Genomic DNA, 24789 nt, shown 5'->3' on the forward strand with positions numbered 1-24789 from the left:
TATTGATAACATTTTACAAGAAAGACCTGTAGTAAATCAATCAGTCTTAAATATCGATACATGTTGATATAAAGTAATGTAAAGACTAAATTTTAATTGCTTTCTGGTTAACTGACTTTCTTCTTTTGCCATCATAGGAGCCCTGCCGAGATGGAGTTCAGTATCACCTAAGAATCATGATCGAGACATAAATGATGGTTGCGTTGTTGGTCGTTGTGTGCGACTTTCGGAATGCCCTGCTCACGCTACTCTTTTTAAACCAACTGGAGAATGCGCTGTCAGAGAGAACGGACCTTGGATATGTGCTCTTGAGGGAGACAATAAACCGAACACTCATTCAAATATCAACGACAATCCAGTGAATGTCATTTCTGAATCTACAAAACTGACATCATCTGGACACTGGAAAACAACTCCCCATTGGAGAAGGAATCCACCTCCGAAGTCTTTGATTAAAACAACGACACAGCGTCCATATGATGCAACCACTAGAAAATCGGTTCCAAATAATGACAAGGATTTAAGAACGTATACCAGTGTACCTGACAAATGGAACAGAAACACTAAAGATGTCTTAACTACTTCCAGTTCGCGGGAGAAAACAAGTCAACATTTTTGGTTGAGATCTACTTCCAAACCAGAAAATAGGTGGACTTCAGAAGATAAGCTATCATCTTCTGGTATAAGATTTCCGACAACGCAAAAAACATGGAATAGACAGCCAAGTCACCCAAACAGACAAAGTACACAATTTTCTCACAGATCAACTACCCCCAGAATGGAGGCCAAACCAGACTCGCGAATAGTTCATAACCCATATATTGTCAGTTCTGAAAGGATAACAACAAAACTTAGTTCAACGACTAAAAACCCGATTTCGAATAATGAAAGGATATGGAAAACATATCCTGCCTCAAGTGACCAGTGGAATAGAAACACAAAAGATGAGTTGACTACTCCTATTTCTGTGGACAAAGCGAATCAAGATTCTTGGCGTATAGCCTTTGCTTTTAAACCAGAGAATAAATGGACTAAAACTTCAGAAGATAAACCATCACCTGCTGAAATTAGATATCCTACAACGAAGAAAACGTGGATTAGACCATCAGATCAATCGTTTAAAAAGACTACATATTCCTGGCGGAAACCAGTTAATTCTAACACAGAGAATAAACCACATTCAGAAATCTCTCGCAAACCATATACTGGGACTTCTGAGAGAACAACAAAGCATAGTTCTATAGAATCCTGGACAGAAAATTCGAAATTCTGGGACAGTAATAGGAACCGAAAGACAACAGCTATGCCTAAGCAAGAAAGTAAATCAGCTACAGCATATCCTAAAAGGGTAACAGCTAGTAATATTGGTGTAAGAGGGCCTTTGGTTGCTGCTGAGAAAAGGAAAACTGCTGGATGGCATAGAGATATTTCAACTACTAGCGAAAAATGGATAGCATCTAGAAACTCAAGTACTCAGCATTCAGTTTCCAAAAAAGCTAGCAGTACAACTCCTTTGCCGAACGTCAATATCCAATGTAAGTACATTTTCATCTTGTGGTGTTCCTCCCTTTTATCTAATAACTAAGTGTGGAGGAACCCAACGAAGAGCTAAGCGAATAATTTCTTAAATTCAATAACATAAATTATTATTATTGCGCTTTATTGCTGAATTAACAGATGGCCCCTTTTTCAAGATGTACAACAAAGCTTAGGCTTAACTCAAAATTTTAAGAAATAAGTACTTAACTAATGACTAACTGGAGAGATTTAGCCGAAGCTAACACAATTCTAAGTAGTTGGCTCCTAAATATCGAATTAGCTAGCGAAGCTATCAAGAGCCCGTGATATGGCCGAGGGTAGTAACAGCTTAGAGAGACGTGGCCAAAAAACAACACGCGCTAGTCAGAAACTCTGCTTCTCTCTCTCGAAGTCAGTGGAACTTCGACTTAAATAGTACTCATTTGCATTAAACGCGATTCTAAAAACACATTCTGGTAAGAAATTTGTAAGCTGGAATTAGATAGATAGGAAAGGAGCTTTAACTTAAAAGTAACTGTTATAAATTGGGATAAACCTTACAATCTTCTTGGGATGAAAAGCTTGCATATGATCACTTGATATTTTAATTATTAAACCGAACTTAAAATTTACGAGTTAAACATTCTACATGTTATTTAAAAGGGATGGTTGTTGTCTAACCGTGGATAGTGCAATCAGTATAGAGCGCAAGAAATATATGCATGCTCAATACGAACCAATTTACTTAATGAAATATGGATTCTGAACCTGGTTCATGCTGAAAAATTGTTTTATTTTTCTTTTCCTGCAAGTGCTTTCCAGGAACTAGATGCCAGAGAATTATCAACGCGTAAGTAAGCGCATAACTTGAAGAGAAAAAAAAAATAACTCTAATTGTAAATGGGCAAGGTTAATATTCAAGAAAATAATTTCGAAATCTGCAGTATCCTTCGGAGTATTTTTATATTACCTAATATTTTCGAGAAATGCAGACATTTTAATTTATTTTAAAAAAATTAAAAATTATTTAAAAAGCTAAGACATACTATAAAATCTAAAATAATAATTCTTTAAGCGACTACCTATCTTTTCTAAATTATTAAAAACTTCAAATTAAGCTTGGTAACGACTATTTAACACGGCATTTAACATTTTTTGAAACTTAGGATTCTCGAGAATATACTGAATTATAAAATGATAAATTATATTATCTAAAAACAGTATAAACTAAATCTGTCTGTGGCATATTATGGAGGTTTTCCATTTGAATGCCAAATCTCATTACTAATTAAATTCTCCTTTTTTTACTATTTTTTATATTTAATCGAGTCTTGTTTCAACGAGAAATTTGTTTAGTAGAGACAAATTTTAATAGTGATAATCGCGGCTTCAACTTGCAGAAGATGAATTTAAATAGTGATTTTCACGGCAGAACTGCTTTCCTTTGTCCTTTTACAGAATGATTTCGCTGTCAGCTTTCATTTCACACCAGCTAAGCTGCAGCACTCCGCACATGACCAATCGAACTTAAGATGGCAATTCTTGTTAGCCAGTCCATAAATTAATCAGTTAATGAATTTAAGTTAAGTTAATCAGTTGATGAATTTAAGCCTTTAATATTTTTCTTTATTTTCTGTTTCTAAAATAACTATCTATGTAGTATATTCTGTTACGAGCATCTAAAAAAATGTTTCTATGCTGTCTGATGCAAGACGTTCGAAAAAAAGCTATAAACTTTGGGAACATTGACGTTAGACATGTATAACAAGATACGAAATTTCTTCTTTAAAAGTCGCTTCCGGCGGATGCCTGAGTTTGACATCCAATTTTTGACTTAAGGTGAACATAAGCGTGTGTGTGTTTGTATGTCTGTTATTATGGCAAAGCCTCGAGGGCTATCTGCCTAAGGGAAGGAATGTCTTCGTGGAGGACTTTCTAAGGGAAACTGGCTCGTATACACGTTACACATAGGAAAAACCACGAAAACGCCCATGCAGCCAGCCCCTTCGCGGGATTTGAACCTCGGACCGAACTACCAGTGTTCAGCGACTTTTACTGCTCGGCCGCTGGTGGGCGAACATAAACTTGAAAATAATGAGCGTATTCTGTAAATTTGAGACATAACTTTCATATGATCGCAAACGAGAAAAAGCATTCTCATTAATAAGCCATTCATTATGTTTTAATGAATAAAATAAACATTTTCCCGAAGGTTTTACATGCAGAATTCAGTTAAATTTTTGAAAATGAAGGCACTTTTCAGTACCTATTATTGACCGAAATTCCATAATTTTCGATCAGATTTAGAAAGTACTTGAAAGTGCTTCTTACTGAATGTTAGACGCTTATTATTAAATTTGTACATCTATGAAAACTACAGAGAAATGGAAACATGAGAAAGCTAATTCTTGATGTATGAAATGAGCAGGATAAAGAAAAGTAACAGATAATATTCAAGTTATAACTCTAAATGGATCGTAACATAGTAAAAATTTCGTTTTTTCACTTTCAAATACAACTGAAATAAATTTGTATATTTTGCAATACGTTTAAGAGAGATATGCATTATCAGATTTATCTAAAAATTAATGGATTTGAATTATTCATCCTTATCGTAATTAAAAATTTTGCATAAATAGCTGAATTTTCTAATCAATATAAAATTTTTACCCTGCAGTGTGTGGACTCCGCAACGTCGATCAAGGTACAAATCGAAGAGTTAAAAAAAATCTACCAAATAGTAATAATGATGCTGCAGTCTTAAATCATAGTAAGTATATCAATTCAGACTTAGAAAAATGCCAAATTTAAATTCTTAAAAATGAATAACTTTCTAGATGAACATTTAGAAAATGAAATATATATATATATATATATATATATATATATATATAGTATATAACCTCTGTGTGACTGAGTTCTTTCTAAAACACATGGATTTTAAAAGAAACTTTGAAATGATAGAATCAATCATTTTTATTATGCTTCGTACTTTTCCTAGCTCCGATAAATGCATTGGTTAAAGGTTCTGTAATAGTGAAAAAATTTTATTAAAGATATATAGAAGTACAGAAAATTTTCCTTTTAGTTTGTAAATGACTTATTGAAGTCCCCCAAAAAAAATTCAAAAAAGCAAGATAACTTTCTAGCATTCGGAGACACTAGTCAAATAAGAACAATATCAGTAGACTAGAGGTGAAGCAATAGTTTTAAAAATGGAATTACATAAGAAAATTATAAAATCAATGTATTTTTGTACCTAAAATTTCCGAGAACGCGAAAAGTGATTCCAGTTTTTCATTATAGAGTTACTTCTGAATAAAACAAATAATTTTTCATTGTTTAAAAATCTGCTAAATGTTATTAAATTAATTTAACTACTTATTTTATCTGAGAGTGTTAGAGTGTTTCGTCAACAAAACCATTAGCAGAACATTTTGTTCAAAAGTTTAGATTCCATTAACATCTGCATGCGTAATAAAGTACGTTATTCGTCACAAAAAGTCGAAGAACAGTAGCAGCTCAACCTAATATGGCTAGTTCAAAATATGTAACTCATCCGTTTTAGTTAACAAAATTATCTCTCAACAATTCACATCGGTTTATGTTATATTTTAGATCTATAAATTTTCTGGGCTTGTTTAAAATAAAAAAGACTAAATTTCAGAGATGGATTTATGGGATCGCGCAACTCTCAAGCTGGGATTCCCATGCTAAAAGGCCCGGATTCAATGAAGTGGACTCTTCTCCATTCCATAAATCCGCAGTTATTAACCTTCCTCATATTATTAACTTCGGATACAGTTTTTGACGGCATTGAAATACGAAGACTACTTATTCACCATCAACATAAATTTCAGCAAAACCATTTAGGCAAAATTATCTGTGCCTGGGTAGCGGTCTTTATTTCGAAAGCAGGAGAGATGAAAATTGAGCAATGCCTTCGCCGGGAATCGAACCACGGACCTCTCGAATACGCGCCAAATGTGCTGACCACTACACCACGAAGGCATGCTAAGAAAGCGGGAGAAATACCTTATAACTGTAGCAGACAAACTGTTTGCTTACATTATCGAAGATTTTCGCTACAGATAATAATAAACAAACAATTAAAGCTTCAGAATTTCATATTATTAATACGTTGAGCCAGGCGCCGGTCCCTGAGCCTTATGGCCGGCGTCGTTCCCTGGGGACCGGCACTGGAATTTTCGTTTGGCCGGCGTCGGCCGGCTGAACGGAAAGGACAGCAAATTCGGCGCCGGGCTCAACGTGTTAAAATTATTAATTATTAAAATGTCTGAATTACATTGACCAGATTGGTATACTTAGAAAATTAAAAGATTGATTTATTTTACAGTCTCTGGAAGAAGTCGCGAACCTTTTCAACGAATTGTAGGTGGTAAAGAAGCCAAACCTTTTTCCTGGCCATGGGTGGTAAGCAAGCTTTAGTTTTCGTTGTGATCTACTTTGAATTGTCATTCTAAATACTGATCATTTCATAATACTCTTAAATTAAAACACGAAATGCACAGTCTAGAATAATCATACTGTCAAATTAAATTACTGAAAAATTATTGATGCTAGATTATTGTCAAAGTACTGGAAGCAACAAAATCTTGATAACTACAGTAAATGTCATCCAGAAAAGTGAATTCAGTTTTGCTGTTTTATTTGTAATCCTTTTCCCATGTGTTGATAACTTGGCACTTTCACAGATGAAAATTGTATATGCGTCACTGAGTGTTAAAAAGCTTACGTTAACCAATATATACATTCAACTATACTTAAATATCATATGGATAGCATTTATATGCATTTATATATTTTTTTAATTTATTATACGGAAGTTATTTATTACCATTATATAATGAAATAATGGAATAAGTATAGGTAGAAATGGGCGGGACGCCAGAATTTCATCATTGGTCATACAGGTCTAGTCCCGTGGCACTAATTGTGTAGTCACTCCCCAGTTTAGAGGTAAAAAACCCGAGGGCAAAGTTCGAGGATCATCCAACCCTCTTTCTCTACTCCCAACCTCTTGACAGAACTCTCCATGGATTTTGAGTGTCTCCTTTCCGCACACACACTGTAGGCTTACAAATACCTTCTCCGGGATTCGAGCCCTGATCCATCGGTTACAACGCTGTGAAGTGCTTGAAAAGGACATGAGAAGAGGCAGTGTTCTGAAGATCCTCTTTTGCCACAAAAAGAGTTATCTGAGGAAGAGGGCAACAGTAATCCGACTAAAATATTCAACACTAGAACAAATAAGCTTTCGACAGAAAAATTTGAGATGTTATAAAATTAGTTCTACTTTCGGCGCTGGAGTTTTGTTGTGCACAGGATTAACTTACATTGTTTATCCAATACTAATTGCTATCAATGCTTGCCTTGTGGGAAGTACGGAAATGCAGCTCATTTTATGGAAGACTGTCAACTGACCGAGAGTGTGAGAACGAGATTTGTAAAAATAAATAAACAGAATGTAATTGAAAAAAGAAAATTCTTGAATAGCTATGCAACAGAAATTATGAGGATTGTGAATGAAAACAAGACTATCATAGGAATAGGACTTTAAATATTTTAATCTTTAATCATTTTTTTTTTTTTTTTAAATCTGCGTCGGGTGTGCTGCGTTAACCATGAGGCCGATTATTGTCGGCCAGGAGGATTGCAGCATACTCGTAAACTAAACTAAACTAATTGCTTTCATTTATTAAAACTGTAAGTGGAAAGTATAGTCAAAGGTCGATAAACTGAACATTTTACCCAAGAACTATCAGAGATTGCCATGATTATGGCAAACTATATTGGGTTTGAATAAAATGTTGGTGCTTTTCAAGTTTCAATATGCATAACATATGCTTTTCCAGCGGTTATTTTGTTTTGGTAGAAATTATATTATCTATGGAATATAGTTTATCTGGAAAAGCATGTAAAGAATTTATATAGGTAATCTATCTTGCCAATGAGCACCTAACCTAGGCACATCAGTTGATGGCAAATGATGAGCGTAACTATTTAGCCGCTTGCGGATACTCATCTGATGTTCAAAACACATTCAGTTTATTGATTCCAAAAACGCGCTGCAGTTTCTTTCTGAGCTACATGGGATCCATGAGCTTGGGTCTGAAGGGAGAACAGACATTAACATCGAGTACGATCCTGTGTGAGAAAGTGCAACAAACAGACTAGTGCACTGGTAGCAATAGAACATCCAATACTTGTTCGAAATCGATTGCTTCTCAGAAAATGTTACACAAAGACACCCTTTCCAACGCTGATATCCTCATTTGTTTTGGCATTTTTAATTAACAAACGTGAATTCCGTCTCGTATTCTTTTGTACTTTTTAGTCAGTGTGTTATAGGAGCTCTATATTTTTAATCTTGTATTATCTTATCATATTTTAGGCTGCTTTATACAAGGTCACAGAACAAGGAGGTAACCGGTTCCTCAGCGCAGGATCTCTCATCAACGAACATTTTGTGCTTACAGCAGCTCATGTTTTTACGTCAGATGATTTAAGGTAAACAGAATTCTTACTTCCAGTGTGTACGTTATGACGTTGACATAACTTATGATTGTTCTTTCTTATGATTTTATTTCGTAGCTTATGAATGTTTCATTTATTTAAGTATTTATTGTATTTAGCTATTTATTTAAATACTTATTGTGTTTCATGGGCTACTGTATCTGGTTTTGTTATGCCAGTCATTGTGGTAAACATTACTTAAACATAAATCTAATTTATTGTATTAAAAAAAACATGATAGTATTGTAGAGACATTAGCAATTTTCGAAGCAAGAGAGATGAAAAATGAGCAACGCCTTCGCCGGGACTCGAACCACGGGCCTCTCGAATACGCGCAGAGTATGCTGACAACTACACTACGAAGGCATGTTAAGAAGGCGGGAGAAATACCTTATATACTTCCCATTTTAAAGGGCAACTAGGGATAAGGGGACCCAATCGCCAAATCTTGGTGGGGAGAATCATCATCCACCACCCTTTTAGTTAAGGCGCCACTGTAGAGACATTAGGTATTTTTTGAGAGCAAAAGAGATGAAAAACGAGCAACGCCCTCGCCGGGATTCGAAACCATTGACCTCTGGAACACGACCAGTTCTGACCACTGCACTACGAAGCCATGCTTAGAAGAGGGGATAAATACCTTATAGTATCCAAAATCTCAAGTTTAGAAGCTACTATACCACAGTAAAATATAATATTTCGCATATTAAGTTTTTAGAATATTCGCAAGTAATTTAGAATAAGATGATTTTTTTTTAACTCTGTTTTTTTTCGCATAATTTCTTAAAGATCCTCAAAATTTATTTCATATCGCTAGTTTCTTTCTTGCAAATATTTCACACGCACTTGGCGTTAACATTAAAGACCCGTTAATACGAGACGAGAAAGTTGTTTGACGACGTATTTGTCCCTCCTCTTGCTTAGCAGCAATTCATCTACATAGAGCGATTTTGGTTTAAAGTTGCTCTAATATGTAAATAAGGTAAATGAAATGAATATTACTTCATGTAAAGCACCTTTCATATTTTTTTAAAAATTAATATGGCATGCATTCATATTATTTCATTGCTTTTGACAAAATCAATCAGAGCAACGCTGTTAGTTGCTGACCACACCTAGCTTTTCGTCTTTAAGGCAATAATAATAACTTTAGCATTTGCAGCAACAATGGAGTAGCAGATGATCCGTTGAGCCCGGCCTTTGGATTCATCTTTAGTGTTAAATCTCCTGAACTATCCTTTGCTATATATAACAAACAATATTTTGGTTTGAATGTGTGCTTGCTTAAAGAGGGTGCGATTGATACAAGGCTCTTAGGATTTCGATTTCTGTTGGGGGTCTTGTCTTTGATTGCTTTGCACTTTTAATGTGATTGCTTTGCACTTTTAAGGGACGAAATACACTTTGCCCAAGACTATTCTCCTAAAAAACGGACATAAACACCTAAAGCACTTCAGGTGCTGGAATGAATAAGGATAGAAACGTTCTTTGCAAAGCATTATCGTAAATGCGGTTTTGTTGCTTCTCCTTAGGGAATGGCACTCGAAGAAGTCAAAGCAAATTTTATTATTGATACAAAAGCCCAGAAGAAGATGCATTTTAAGCCACCATTTTAAGTCATCTGTTTATTTATAATTTCTAGATATATATATAACTGTTTTAAAATTCCTCTTCAGTCAGAATTTACTAAAAAAATAGTCATATTGTTTACTAATTTAAGCTAAAATTGTTAAGGCATAGTTAATATTTTTATGTTTGACAGTTATAATTACTGCTTGACGTATTGATTCTGTCATTAAGGATGAGAAAAGTCGAAGTTTTAATTTAAATATTAGTTTTTTACTCTTGTCAATCTAGGTCATCATCGTATGTGGTGATGTTAGGGACTCACACTGCAAAAGAGGCAGTAGCCGAATATATGGTAACGTCGGTAATCCGACATCCAGAATATCAACAACGCTATTATTATAATGACATCGCTCTGCTAAGGTTGGATCGGCCCGTCTCCTTTAACGATTATGTCATGCCCATCTGTCTACCATCCCCTACAGCTCCGCTTCTCAGGGACGAGAACCTTGTTGGCAAGAATGTCACTGTCATGGGATGGGGAGATGACTCATATGGTAAGTAGAAGAATAATGTTCCATGTATTTAAACAACTATACCAATATAACTGTAATTCCTTTATAACAAGGATTATAATCCTATATATGCAGGGGACCCGTAAGTTCAGCATTAAGAGGAATTTCATAGAACACCAGTATCATCTTAGGCAGCAATAAAAACATGAAAAATTGTTTGGGGTATACTAAAAATAAAATAAAAATACAACAGAAAAAACTGAAAGTAGACAATTGATAATCAACTATATGGAAGAGTTTTACTTCGAGTTGTTTTCTGGATGACGTTGGCACAATGTTATTTTCAAAATGAAAAGGATGCGTATATATACCGGGTGGCCATAATTAAACTGATAGTGCTCACAGTGTTCTGTAGCGCAATCTATTTGCGAGAATGACGCTACATTTTGTAGGAAGATTAAACAAGACGGAGGACAAAGGATTCCGCGAAAAAACAAATTAGTTCCAAAAGTCACCGCTAGGGGAATATTTGGCGCTGTGTAATAGAAAATAGAGTGTTTAACAAATGCAAATTAATGCGGAATAAAATTTATCGTATGTCTATTCTTCTATGAGAACATTACCCCGACAGGACCGGAAACCTGCTCTGTTACCGGAGAGAAATATCGCCACATGGTAAACAGCTTTGTCATTCCGGCACTTCAGCAAAGACAATGCCAGGGAGAAATCATTTTCATGCAAGATGGAGCTCCTCCACACGTTGCTGTACGGGTGCAACAGATGCTACGACAGAAATTCACAACAGAAAGAGTCATTAGCCGCTACTTTCCAACTGCATGGCCACCTCGGTCGCCTGATCTTACCCCATGCGACTTCTGGCTATGGGGTTACCTTAAGGTCTATCAAGGAGTGGTCCAGGACCTGGCTACGTTGAAGGATAACATATCACTGACTGTACGGGAGATTCCTGCAGACATGTTACTTTCTGCTGTTGTGCATAGTGTGCACAGAATGCAATATGTGATCTACAACAACGGCAGCCACACTGAACCTCATTTGAATGCAAAGTAAAAGGTAATTTGCATTTGTTAACACTCTATTTTCTATTACACAGCGCCAAATATTCCCCTAGCGGTGACTTTTGGAACTATTTTTTTTTCGCGGAATCCTTCATCCCCCGTCTTGTTTAATCTTCCTACAAAATGTGGCGTCATTCTCGCAAATAGATCGCGCTACAGAACACTGTGAGCACTCTCAGTTTAATTATGGCCACCCGTTATATATAAATTCAGTGGATGCGTAGAAGAATTAAAGGTTGTGTACAACTCCAAGGTAAGGAATAATATCTAAAACGTAGAAACTCAGTGACTTCCTTCATTAACCGGGATGCAGTTTAGCAAAACATTTTGTTTAAATACCTTATTGGGGAAATATTAAACCAACTGCTTTCTTAGGTTGTCTATAAATAATTTCACAGAACTCATTAATTAAATGAAGTTTCTTAGAACTAATAAATAAAACAATTTGTAAGGATTTATATTCATTTTAAATAACCAATTTAATTTAACTTTTCGTTCGTTCCCATAAGCCTTCATTCCCCTAACTGTCAATGCCAGAATATTTAAATTTGGTAGCTAGCGCGCGTGATGTAATGCAAATTCTACCTTGAGGAGAAAAAGTTTAAATACCAAATTCTAGAAGGAAAATAAGATAGTTTTGGGCATTCGCCGTCACCTCTGTAGCGTAGCGTAAGCTTCTATTTGTACATTTAATTGCTGGTTTACGTGGTATAGCAGCGACTACTTTGCTGCTACTAGATTTCGACACGGTTTTAAATAACAGGAGTTTCTGAGCCCTGTAGCTTAATTTCTAATATCTTCGAATTTTTAGTTTAATTCTTGTTGTTTCAGTTACCGCCCGAGTGAGGCGTAGTGTGTTAATCGACGCATTGTGAATTTTAAAGTGTTTAATTAAGGGTACTTTCACACTTCTCCTGTGTAATTCCTAAACGCACTTAGTACACGTACAGTTGTCACTTTGAAGATAAGCAAGTGGATCTTACAAATTGATACTAATTTTAAAGAATTCTGAGGTGGAATTTGTTTTCTGTATCTCATGCTATGTAATTCGCTGGTTGTGTTTATGTTCTCTGTGCTACTGAAGTTGTTATTACCATACAGAAGTCAAATTTTTGAAGATTTTTCTCATTCTTCTGTATGCTAAATGTAAGATTTTTTTAACAAATGGAAAGAGGAAATAAAATAGTGATCACAATAATTTAATGTAGCAGAGCAATAGTTATAGCTCGAATTTATTTGCGTAGTTCTACAGGATTCACAGGATTCATGATTCTACAGCCATGATTATTCAGGGTTTTTTTTTTTTTTTTTTTTTTTTTTTTTTTTTATGTTTAAGTAGAAATTTTCTAATGACGTCAGCAGCTCCATATTATTTTATTCCGTACTACTTTTTAAAGACAGAATAGTACGCGCATTATGTCAATAACAATGTGGAACTAAGAGCCTCTCAGGAATTTAGTGAATAAATCAAAGGAACATAGGATAAGAACTAGAGAATATGGAAGAGTATAAACAGTGGTACAGTATTTCCCATCCTCATTTTGACAGCAGTTCACAAAGAATATTAATCACAACATTATGGATACAGGCAATGGATGATAATTGGCGAAATTCTAAAAAAGTATAGACAGTGTTCACATAAATACCACTGCAAAAAAATGTGCGTTGTACGGAGCCTTTATTGTTTGTCCATAAGGTACTTCTTCAACAATAATTATACTTCGTAGTCGTGCGCAGCAATAAGCTTAAGTTCAGTGTTTGTGAAGACACCCATTTATTTTTAGGAAGTAGACAGCCATAATAATGCTTTTCGTGAGATTGTTTCCATTGAACTACAAACAAGATTACTGTTCCTCCAAAGCAATTAATAATATTTTTTTGGGGGGAATCACTCCTTCACAATCGTATAGTTTAGGTAGATCATAGCAGGCTTGTAATATTGTCAAATATCAATATCCATGGGCGCTTAAGGAGTCCGCATGCTGAAATTTTGTGAAATCCCTAATGGCTGACACCGATTTCATTCCTGGTCGATCGACTAGGAAAATGGAAATTGTTCAATGCTTGAAATTTGAAACACACGATATTATCTTTCAGGTGGTGTTACTAGCCGGGTACTGAAAGAAGCCACTGTTCCCATCGTTTCACGGCGATCGTGCAACGATTCATACGTCCGAGTGGCATCGAATAGATTTCCCAAGGGAATCACCGAAAACATGCTGTGCGCAGGATCTCCCAACGGAGGAAAAGATGCATGTCAGGTAATATAAGACATTTTACAACATAAATTATCCCATTTAACATATGAGATTTTCGGAGTAATTCTTTACTGAATAATAAATGTCTGAAAAGGAAAAAATAAATTATTATCATCAATTAGTTAATAAAGTTGTCAGGCATATTTACACCCCAGAAAATAAAGCACTAGCCGAGTGGTTCTTAACCTATTTTAACCCATGCATCTCATTCACCATCGCTGGAAGACCATTCCCACCCTCCTTTCCGAAACTTGAAGATTATATATGTGTGTGTGTAAAATATAAAATATCTAATATGTAAAATATAAAATCTAGCTTACAAATAATAAATTAATAGCCCTTCCGTTTCTTTGTAAAAGTAACAGCAATAAATTTGTCTCTTTGCAGTTCTGATGCGCAACCGATAAAATATGAACCTAACATCCTGTAAAGTATCATGTGATCTGAAATGGAATTTAGTATAAAAAGGTCAAATGCGTCACAGCTTCGCTGCTGCTTTGCATTGCCGCTAGCCTTGTAGAGTTTGTTTTTCTAAATTCGTCAATTGTTTAAGATGCAAGCTGTTAAAAAATTGGGAGGTGCATAACGCATCCTCAACGATAATGTGAGTTATCCAAAAAATAAAATTTACCGTTATGCGTGTTTTTTCGAGTGCCATCTTTCTAACTGCGAAGCAAAGTCTTCAAGTTATGAAGCAGTCCTGTACGACAAACCAAGTCATTATATTTCAATAATAACGCAGTCTCATCACAATAATGGAGTAGTTTTATCGTATGTGTGTAATATTATATATATATATATATATATGATTTGGAAGTCAGGCACAGGAAAGAAGAACCTTGGTATCAGAATCCGGACATTGTTGTGGCTGAGTGTACGTTAAGGCATCCAATGACGACAAAGAAGAATAACTTTATAGCTTCATATCTTTATTCAATGCAAATGGCAGATCATTATTCCTTCAGATTAAATTCTCGAAAATTACATATCCAATTTAACGATTTAAACCAAATACGATTACTTTAAATTTACTGTGTTGTACTATTTGAACAAAAGGAGACAGATAAGAAGAGCAGCTGCAAAGGTCTGATAGCAGCAGAAGAAGAAAACAGTCTAACGAAAAATGGCGAGAACTCTGTATTTATAGTAGCGGTTATATAACATGCAAGAATGTTCTCGAAAGTACTGGTCTAGGGGGAATATCCTGAAATTAAGGAAAGTTAATTAGAGGTTGCCTGATCGCGTAGAACAAAGCCATCGTATTTTTTATATTTTACATAATTATCGCCATTCACCGGAAATTAGTTGACTTTTCAAAAGGAATAAACTAATTTCCGATTAATTAAGAAAAATTAATAGATGCGAAAGTTTTTTTATGTTTTTCTCAAGTAAGAATAAAGACCAAAAAAGCTGTTTAGTAAGACTGAGTGAAAATTATTCAAAGTGCTAATTAAGAAGCAGTAATATTCAATACTAATATATTTCAAAATATCCTATAAGTATACTAAATAAGAATTAATGAAATGCGAAATTAAAACCTAAAAATTATAAAAATCAGAAAATATATATCAAAACCATAAAAATAAAGAAAGAGGAATTCAATTAAATCTGATGTAACATTATCAAGAGAATGATACATCAGGTTCAATTACAATCCCCCTTCCTTTGCGTTTCTGTTGTATACAAAAAATTTTTTAAACCAAATTGGTCTTTTTATATAGTACTTACTACCTAGCTTTTTAATTTTAATTCATAGAATTGAAATATAAAGAAAAGTCGATATGTTATTTAAGAAAAAGACCCGATTTTATGTTAAAATACCTATGTCTGAAGTAAGCTATTGTTGCTTGCGTACCGGTTCGTTAGAAATTGAACGCACAAGTCCGATGAAAAATGAACAAAATTTATTATGACAACAAAAATGCTTAAATTTCTTCAGATATTCGGTAGTTATCTTTTAACTAGTTAAACGTTCAAGACAACTTAATTCAAAACAGCTAGAGAAAGCTAATCCGCGAATTCGTTATAGCCAACAAGAGCAGTTCTCTAAACAAACTCTTAAAACAACAACTAACTAAATATCGAATTGAGAAATCGAAATCGAAATCGAGTGAATGGTTAGGCGGCATTTAGTAGCCTTTGCTACTTTAACCGTCTCTGTTGGAGATCTGCCCTAAGGCGTTGGGAAGAATTAAAAATAATTTATTTACACCGCACCGACAAAAGTGAAGCAGGAACATGTGCTAATGCACGTGAGTTGGTCAAGTAGACTTTGGAGAAGAAGGGTTCAAGCATCTGGCCGCCGTACAATGTATGTGATGTGATCTTTACTAGTTGATGTGATCTTTACTAGTTGATGTGATCTTTACTAGTTGATTGATAATGTGATGTATCTTTACTAGTTGAAGAAAGATGATACGTCGAGGCCAGTCACGTGGGTGGTCAAGTACTGATCCCCAGCTCTGTTGCTGTAAACAGGGGAACCTGTGCTTTGAAAAAGTGAAAAGAAATCGTAAACATAGTGAAATTCCCTCAAATGCATCTAAGCTGGTGATTACTCTTCACTTTCAGCAAATCTCATTAGTGTCATGGCTGCTTTGAACCCGGCAGTAAACTTCTCAGCCGTGGTTTTTGCAGCGCGGATCTTCTCAACGTGCTCAACCATACTGTTCAGAAATTTTTTGATTTTAGGATCTTGGATTCAGTTTATGATATCCTTGTACTCTGTGGGTGGGTTTTCCAATTTTTTCTTTACTCTATCACTGTAGAGAGGTTTCATCTGGGTTTTACTGCTGTCTTCCTCCGTTTCGATGAATTTCGGAAAATCTGCCGGCGTAGGGATCTTAGCTGCTGGCTTCGCCTGCTGCTTCTTTGCTTCATATTGCTTCTTGTACACGGGGCAACCCCTGTATGAACTTACATGCGGTAGTGAGCAGAAGATGCACTTAGGTTTTTCTTCTGGCTTTAGAGGGCATTCTTTACTTCTGTGGTGCTGTCCACACTTGCAGCATCGCTCAGGATTTGAGCAAAGATGTTGCGAATGTCCATATTCTTGACATCTATAGCATTGAATTATGCGTTTTTTCGGGGCAAACTTCTCGATCTTGACATTAACACTTAACATATTGTTGAGTCCATGAATTGCACGTCCTTCCTTCGTTTTCTTCAGCTCCAACAGGAAAATCGGAAGTTTCTCGATAGCGTCTCCTCTTCGTCTGGAAAACTGCTTGACTTTACTTATCGGGAATTTCCTTCTCTCCAGATCTGCCTGGATTATTTCTTCCTTCATCGTCGATGGGAGGCCCTTAAGAACAACCTTAATAAGTTTTTCGCTGAGTAACTGGAAAGTATGAAATGGTATATTTCTTTTCTGCAAAACCAGAGTTGCTTTTCTGTAATCGTCTACTGACTTTAAATTAACATATAGTAGTTTCATATCGGCTTCGAATTCTTCACTGCAGGTATTGATAAGGATTTCATGAATTTTAGGCCAATCCACTTCGCTTTGCTGGGAAACTATTGGGGGTGGAGTTTCCTCTTTTTCGGCTCCTCCTTCTTCTTCCATACCTTCTACTTCACTTAGCTGCTCAAATCGATTTTCCGTCGTAACTTCCATTGGAGCTTCGTTTTCTGATACTTTCGCGGTTTTCTTATGAGAAATCCTTTCTTGTTCCCTGCTGTCTGTTCCTCTTTCAGTTATCTGTCCTGGATAAAATTTTTTCGTGAATGTCTCTACATCCATCTCACCCTTAGTTCTTTTATGAAAGTAATTGCAAATTACGTCAAATCCAAATTTCGCAATCTGGTCCCGAATTTCTTCTTCAGAACATGACTTGAATTTTGGGATGTCCTCATCATTTCCCATTGATAAATCTTCTGGTGTATGTTCATCAGTAGCTTCTCCATTCGGTGTTTGAATGTCTTTTTTTTCCTTACTAGGTTTAACATCTTTCTTCTTACTTAGTTGTTCGCTTTCCGTATCTGACATAGTTTTCGCCTTTTTCGCTTTACTTTTCTTTTCTTTGGCCATAAGAATGAAATCCTCTTTCTTCAATGGATAGGTCTTGTTGGTTTTGGACGAATGCTCGCTTCGGTAGTCCTCTTCATCAGAACTATCGAGTAGTGTCCTATAAAAGGACATTTTTGTTTTTCGGTTTCGCAAATCAATGACTTATTTATAGACACAAAAATTTTAACAATTCTTACATCGTAAGAGATATTATAACTCAGAATGCACAAAATTTATAACGAATTGAGAGGTTTTCATGCCGCTTATATAAGCTTTTCAAAGGCGCGAGAATTTTATGGTATTTTCTCGAAATCAAAAAGAGATATTTATTTATTAAATGTTAAATGCACGTGCTCTTGTATTTTTAATTTTCACGGCTTAGCTTTCTCATAATATTCGTCACGCGCTGCACTGCACGGGGAATAAAACAATTTAATTTATAATTTTACTAACATTAGCCATTTAAATACCAAATCCGTAACACTATATATAAATCTAATTTTCCAGACATGAGAGATGGAAGTTAAATTTCGTCAATCGGGGGGGGGGCAGTAGAACGAGAGATATATAAGAGTGTCTTTCTTTCTTTTGGGGGGGGGCGTAATGGCAAACCGCACATTGAGTTGACCAATGTTAAACGAATTTCGCTTACTGCGCATGCCCAAAAGAGAATTTGGCGCAGTTACGACTTTGGCGCAATTTTAAAAGAAGATGAATACGGTATATGGTTGATATTGTGTTATCTTGGGCGTAAACAGCTCGAGGTTTTAAAACATGTCAGGTTGTAAGTTGCTTCATTTCTTGGAGTGTAAATGTTGATTGTAAACTACCTAAATTTTCTTTCAAAAAGGATTACAAAACAGGAAACATTAAAAGATGTATTAGCTAATTATACTTCTGAGGAATAAAAACAGTTGAGTATTTACCATGCGTTCCATTCATATATACTTTAACAAATTAAGCATTAAATCTAGTTTAAATTACTGAATTAAAGGTCAAATAAATTACTTTAAGTAAATGAAATAGACTGTTGCAATTTAAGAAGTCGATAAGATCTACATGACGAACAGGCTTGTGTGGGGTTGCTTATGCTTAGTCGCCTGTATTTTCTCCCACGCCAGCGGTACACCATTGAGCATGCGCAGTAAGCGAAATTCGTTAACATTGATCAACTCAATGTAAGGTTTGCCATTAAGCTTGGGGGGGAGGATGCTGCGTTAACCTGCTTATTAAACAGTAATGGAAATCCTGTAAGTTAACGTTAATGTTTGCTTCATTTTTCCTTTTTGATTGCGGTAATATTTAGGTTTTTATAAATTATACATCCTTTCTTAATTTGAATTATACCTAACCCGTTTTCCCCATGGAAAATTGTGCTAAGCGCGATGTTTCAGCGGCGTAATGCACACGTTCAGGAAGGGTTTACTGTGATTACAGACTTGTTGCATTAAAGTTCACAAGAATAGCTTGAGTTCAGTATTTTCATGCTGTACTTTCTATTTAAATTTAGTATTAAATGTAAAGGAACTATAGCTAAGATGTTGCCTTTTACATAGACCTCTGAGGAATGATGAAACATCACCAAACAAGAAAAATCATTCTCTTATGAAATATGAACGAAGTTACTTTATAGTTTTTTTTTTCCAACTGTTAAATTTAATTTTTATTAAATCGTGTTTACCAACACAAGATTTATTAAAACCAACTAATTATAATATTTTGTATTTTAGGGATGAAGATGAATTCTATTGTGTTCCTTTTGTTATCTCTTTCTCATTAATAATGTAAATATAACTGCCGTTTCACACTGAAATTTGTAGTTTGCTATCATATAATTCTACCATTTACAAACTATTTTCAATAATCAATAATTTGCAGTTGTATAAATTGCTTAAGTTTTTTTTTTTTTTTTTTCGGAAATATTTCTAACGTTCCAGGGAAAATATTTTTATTGCATATATAGAATTTTTATTTATAAAACTTTGTTTTGCTCATGCTGTTATATACAAAAATAGCTAAAAGACAGTAAAGGCAGTTATCTGCTTGGTTAAGAACCAATTTATAAAGTTCGGGGGTCGAGTCCCATTCATTATTACGAAAGCGTCTAAAGAAAAGTAGAACAGTCATGCTCAGATCGTTATCTTTTGGCTACAATAGCAAAGTGTTCTTTGAAAATAAAATATGGCAATATATATAATATAGATGATGCCTGTTGACGGAGGTGACAGAAGTAATAAGGCGAGACAGGTTTTTAAATATTTCGATAAATGCAATGATGATAATGAATTTAGGGTCGATTTGCTGTTTTATATAATGCAAGTAAATTTATTGCTGTTGATGAACACTATTGACTATTTAAGCAATTTAAATTAGTAAAAATATTGTTTAGCAATAAATCTTTAAGTGTTTTAATTATTGCATTAATTTGCGTTGCATTTATATATTTCTTTATTCGATAATAGGCGAAAATATTTCATTTCCGTTTCCAAATTGTCATTCTTCGAAAATTTGACTCTTATTCACGCATTATTTTCAATATGATTTGAGATCAGTATAGTTTATTTGTAAATATAGGATCTGATTTTGTTTCATTAAGAATTTTCATAATGGTATTTTATCTTTTTCTTTTAGGGTGATTCTGGTGGTCCGCTGACTAGCATGGAAAATGGAAGATACACGCAAGTGGGAATAGTATCATTCGGGTACAAATGTGGAGATAAAGAATTTCCTGGTGTGTATACCAAAGTCGCGCCTTATCTTAGCTGGATCGCCCAAAATACGATTCAAGACAACTTCTATCATGGTTATGGAGATTATCATAGAAGATAATGTTAATTTCCAGTTCCATTTGCACAGCTATTTTGAAGATAGCTTCCAACAGCTGATGAAGTGATGATAAATAATTATGTGCAACTTTTAGTTGCATTTTCAGACACAAATCCAGCTCCGAAGCTTTGCGATAATTATATCTGGTTGCAGACTACTTAATGAAAAAGTACGCACAGAAGAAAAGAATTGCACCTCCGTGATTGCAAGATATAATGACAATCAATTCAAGTTATACCTTGGACACCTTGCATTCATTTTACGAATCGGACGCGCTAGACATTTTTGTAAAAGGATTGTATTAATATGTGGTTCACTGGATGTAGGATTACCTGCATGAATTTCAAAGACAGTGATTGTTTTGTCAAAACCTTCAGCAAGTAATAAAATTTTGTAAACAGGGTTTGTTTCTGTTTGCTTCTTTTGAAGCAAAAGAAGTAGTCAAAGAAGTTCAAGTCACTATGCTGATTATTAAATGCAGAGGATCTGCTAGATATTTAAAAGAATAAGAAAATATTTGCAGCTTATGTTTGCAGCTGCTGTATTAAGAGATAACAAACTGTGTTGCTCCTAGACTGAGTGAGCATAAGAACGAATAAATACATGCCGTGAATTGTAAAAACTTTAGTTTATTATTTTAACAACTACATGTGTTGAACTTAAAAAAATTTTTGTGATGGCTTAAAAGCTATTGTTTTGCCAAAAGATATGTATTAAAATATTATACATAAAATACTGGTTTAACTTATATCCAATGAAAATATTAATACGAGGCAAAACTTCTGAGAGCTGAAGGACAATTTTAAAGTAGTTTAAACCATTTCTGTATAATATTTCATTTCGGTAGTTGACGTGTAAATATACTTAAAATAAAGAATATTTTATATAGAAAATTTTATATTTTAAATAAAATATTTCTTTTATATAAAATATAATATTTTTATATAGAAAGAAGAAACAAATTTATAAAACCCTTTAAATAAAAAAGGGTTTTATAAATTTGCTTCATTTCATCTTCGAAGCAATTGCAACGTTTGGTGAACAGATGGATATTAAAGTAATTATAAAATAAGACGTTAGTCTACACTTTTAATTTAATAATTTTTAAGCAATAAACATTTTTAATAATGCTGTTTCATTTAAAAAATAATTTGTGCTGCCTGTCATCTCTACTTGTTTCCTTACTCAAACATTGATTGCTCAGTTTAAACAATAAAAGTATGGATTGTAATTTAGCTGAATTTTCATGTTGAACTTAATATTTAAATCGTACTGATTACTTATTCAGCAGAATAATCTTTTTAGTAATAATTGCAATTCTAGATGCAGTCTCAAAAACTGCTTTTTTTATTTTTTTAACGCTGTACATTTCTATATGAAATCTAATCTATTCTGAAGTTTTAATTCACTGATTTCTCGCTGACGAGCCTCGTCTATGTTTTATTGACTTATTACTGTATCGGATATAATATAAGGTGTTCTCCTTTTCTTTAAAATACCCTCGTATGAGCCATTTCCGTCTGATCCAACTCTACATATAAAGAATATATTAAGATAATTGATCACTCGTGTCATTTTTCAAAGTACTTTCAAAATTTTTGTCATCTTACATGCGACATTGTCGTGCATTCGGACCAATAGTGATTTATAATTTTATATGTACGTTTATTTAATATGAACTTTAAAACAAAATGTTACTTAATTCTGAAATCTTAAAGGGAACTGTCATATGAAATTTTAAATACAAACAATTATAAAACATAAAATATATTGGTTTAGTAACCAGTTAATGTAATCTGATTTCAGTACAAAACAGAGAATTTTATGCATGAAATTACAGCAAAAATTTGGCACATTCTGAGTATTTTTTTATGTATGTTCACTGTATATATTTTGTCACAATTTTTGTATATCATTTACTACTTAATATTAGATTTTAGTCACTAAATGCATTTTACTAAAATAAGATTAGTAATTTTTTCAAATGCCTTAAATGTATTGGAAAAATTTTATATTTATCTTAAATGCTTAGATCTCATACAGCATTTTCTTAATTTTATGATAAGCAATCAGTTAGGTACCTTTTAAATTATTAAATGGTGCAGATTTAGCAGACATGTTGATTACAATCTAAGTCTCAGGGTTTATTCATTGATAATATTTATTATATGATTTTATTTTCTTATCTGCTTATTTTCTACGATATGTAAAATATTTTTAACAAAATAAAATGTTTATTTGAGTTTTTCACTGTTTTTTGTTTTTTGTTTTCTTTTGAGTCATTCTGCCTAGAGTTTGAATTAACATATTGAATTAAGAAAAAACTGTTATTTTGTTGATCATCCAAGCTAAATATTACTGAAAAGTTTGGTTACACAAACGAAGTAAGTTTGGGTTGTGATGTTCGCCAGAGTAAGTAATAAGAATTTCTCATTCTGGAAACTAATATCACCTTTCTGAAATAGGTGGCATAGACTATCGTTCCTAGTTTAGTAATGATTTTGTGTAGAATCTGTTGTTTACCATGGCAGTAGCGCGCTATTCTGCTCCTCGTACGAGCTTTTGGTTAAGACCTCTATATAAAATAGCAACTCTATATTAAAATTCCAGTAAGCAAATTCCTACTTACGTGTCCGTTATTTTTAATCAAAGTAATTTTAGATCATTTTTATTAAAATTCTCTACATCAAGTAATAACAATAAAAAGAATTTTCCAATACTGAAAAGAAAACTGATACACAGTTTCATACATATATCTAGTACTAAACATTGTTTCTTGCATGAAATACTTTGTTTTTTCAGTGCTTAAGAATGAATGTTAGCTCTGAGTAAATTTGTGAATGTCTCGGTTACTATTTAGATATAGTTAATGCTTCAAAAACATAACTTGAATCTGTCAGTGATAGGTTATGGGTCATCTGGAGTTGGACATCTTCATACAGCATTTTCTAAGACCTAATTGTTCTAGAAAATATCATTTCAAGTATAGGAAAGTTAGCTTCTGAGCATTGAAATTGAATAATCCTATGGAAACAAAACTTTTAATTCTGTAGGAAAAAATGGCATAGTTGAAAGTTTTGCTTGCAATAGGAATAAACATAAAAAACATTTTTTTTTTTGACGCGGACATTTTTGAACAGTTAATTAAGCCTTAATTTGCACAAGAAATATATAAAACTTATCCGCTAATTACAGCATTGTTTTAGAGAATTTGCAGCACTTTAGAATTTATAACGCTTTTAAATTTTATCTTGGGAATAAGCAATTTAAAGCCGTAAATAAATTGTCTCAGTGATTTTGCCGCACATTTTAAATGAAGGATTCTTATAAATTCTTCTTATTATTTACTGTCAGCTTTGTTTGGGATTTATTATTAAATTTATTAAAATCTTAAAAACCAGTTGAGATCAGAAGTAGTTCAAGAATCGTAATATGCAGAAGCCGTAAAGAAAAAGCAGGAAAGAACGTTAATAATTTACAGCTTAACTTTTCTGGAATTTATTGCACACGAGGATATTTCACGTATAGAAATAAGGAAAATAACCGAAAACAAACAGACAATTGAGAATTTAAATTATACAGAGCGTTTTAGTCATACGCTATTTTTAAATAATGCTATAACTAAGTACGTGATTTTAAAATATAAAAAAAAAAAAATTATACCAGTATGATGTTTCGAAAGAATTCAAAATTATTTACTACTCTGAGCACGAAAGAGGGTTTAAAGAATAGATCGACAAGGTCACTTTTGAACAAAGAACTTCATTTATTTGAACAGGTATAGCTTAACAGTAATGTTCATTCTAAATGTCAGATTGGTGCGAATATCATACGGAATGTTTTTTCTTGAAATGCTTTCTTTGAAAGTCATCGCCGTATTTAACGCGCATCCTAAAATATGTAATATACGTTAGGATTTATAATTAATTTTCACTAATCTCTAATATTGTTTATTATTACAGTTTCAATCTTACTCTGTTCTTTTCGTCTTGGGACCGTCTTTTTTGCTCGTTCAGAAGTATAATCAGAGGACCTTGGTTCGGAGGGAAAAGAATGAACTATTCCTGTCATTAATTATCATCAGTCTAAGCGGCGACTCGAATTCAGCTCATGTTAGCCAATTGCCGACTGCTTTCCTTTCAATTCTGGTATCAATTTCTAAGAATTTTTACCAGTTTTTCCTAAAATGCCTATATATGGCCATTCATGGTGAGGTTTTTTTATTATTATTATTATTTATTTATTTTTATTATTATTAAATAGGGCGCAATTGCACTGCTCACCCTAAGGCGAAAATAAAGTTCATGAGTTTGAATCAGGCGATTTTGCTGGGGTGGAAAGTCAAGGTGGTCAAAATTACTAATCTCAAGGAGGTCAAAATTACTAATCTCAGTCGTAAAAGCATTGCGGTAGCATACATTCAGTAGGAGTGTTAATCTTGGATTCATTTATAGTACTAAATAAATAAACTCCTTTATAAT

General features: G+C 33.8%; 1 protein-coding gene across 2 annotated transcripts in view; it reads left to right on the forward strand.

Annotated features, from left to right (window-relative positions):
* The window catches only part of LOC118182791 (uncharacterized), a 40445-nt gene extending 17887 nt beyond the window's left edge, over positions 1–22558 (forward strand). For both annotated transcript variants that reach the window (XM_035352175.2, XM_085820335.1), the window contains exons 3-9: positions 138–1535; positions 4196–4288; positions 5876–5952; positions 7934–8049; positions 9913–10178; positions 13313–13476; positions 20114–22558. In XM_035352175.2, coding sequence (XP_035208066.2) covers positions 138–1535; positions 4196–4288; positions 5876–5952; positions 7934–8049; positions 9913–10178; positions 13313–13476; positions 20114–20311 — 2312 coding nt within the window. In that variant the 3' untranslated portion in view covers positions 20312–22558. The remainder of the gene's footprint in view (positions 1–137; positions 1536–4195; positions 4289–5875; positions 5953–7933; positions 8050–9912; positions 10179–13312; positions 13477–20113) is intronic.
* Positions 22559–24789: the final 2231 nt, after the last annotated feature.

The sequence above is a fragment of the Stegodyphus dumicola genome, chromosome 7 (assembly GCF_044657685.1).
Source record: "Stegodyphus dumicola isolate Sdum_Otavi_A_Nest chromosome 7, ASM4465768v1".
NCBI lineage: Eukaryota > Metazoa > Arthropoda > Arachnida > Araneae > Eresidae > Stegodyphus > Stegodyphus dumicola.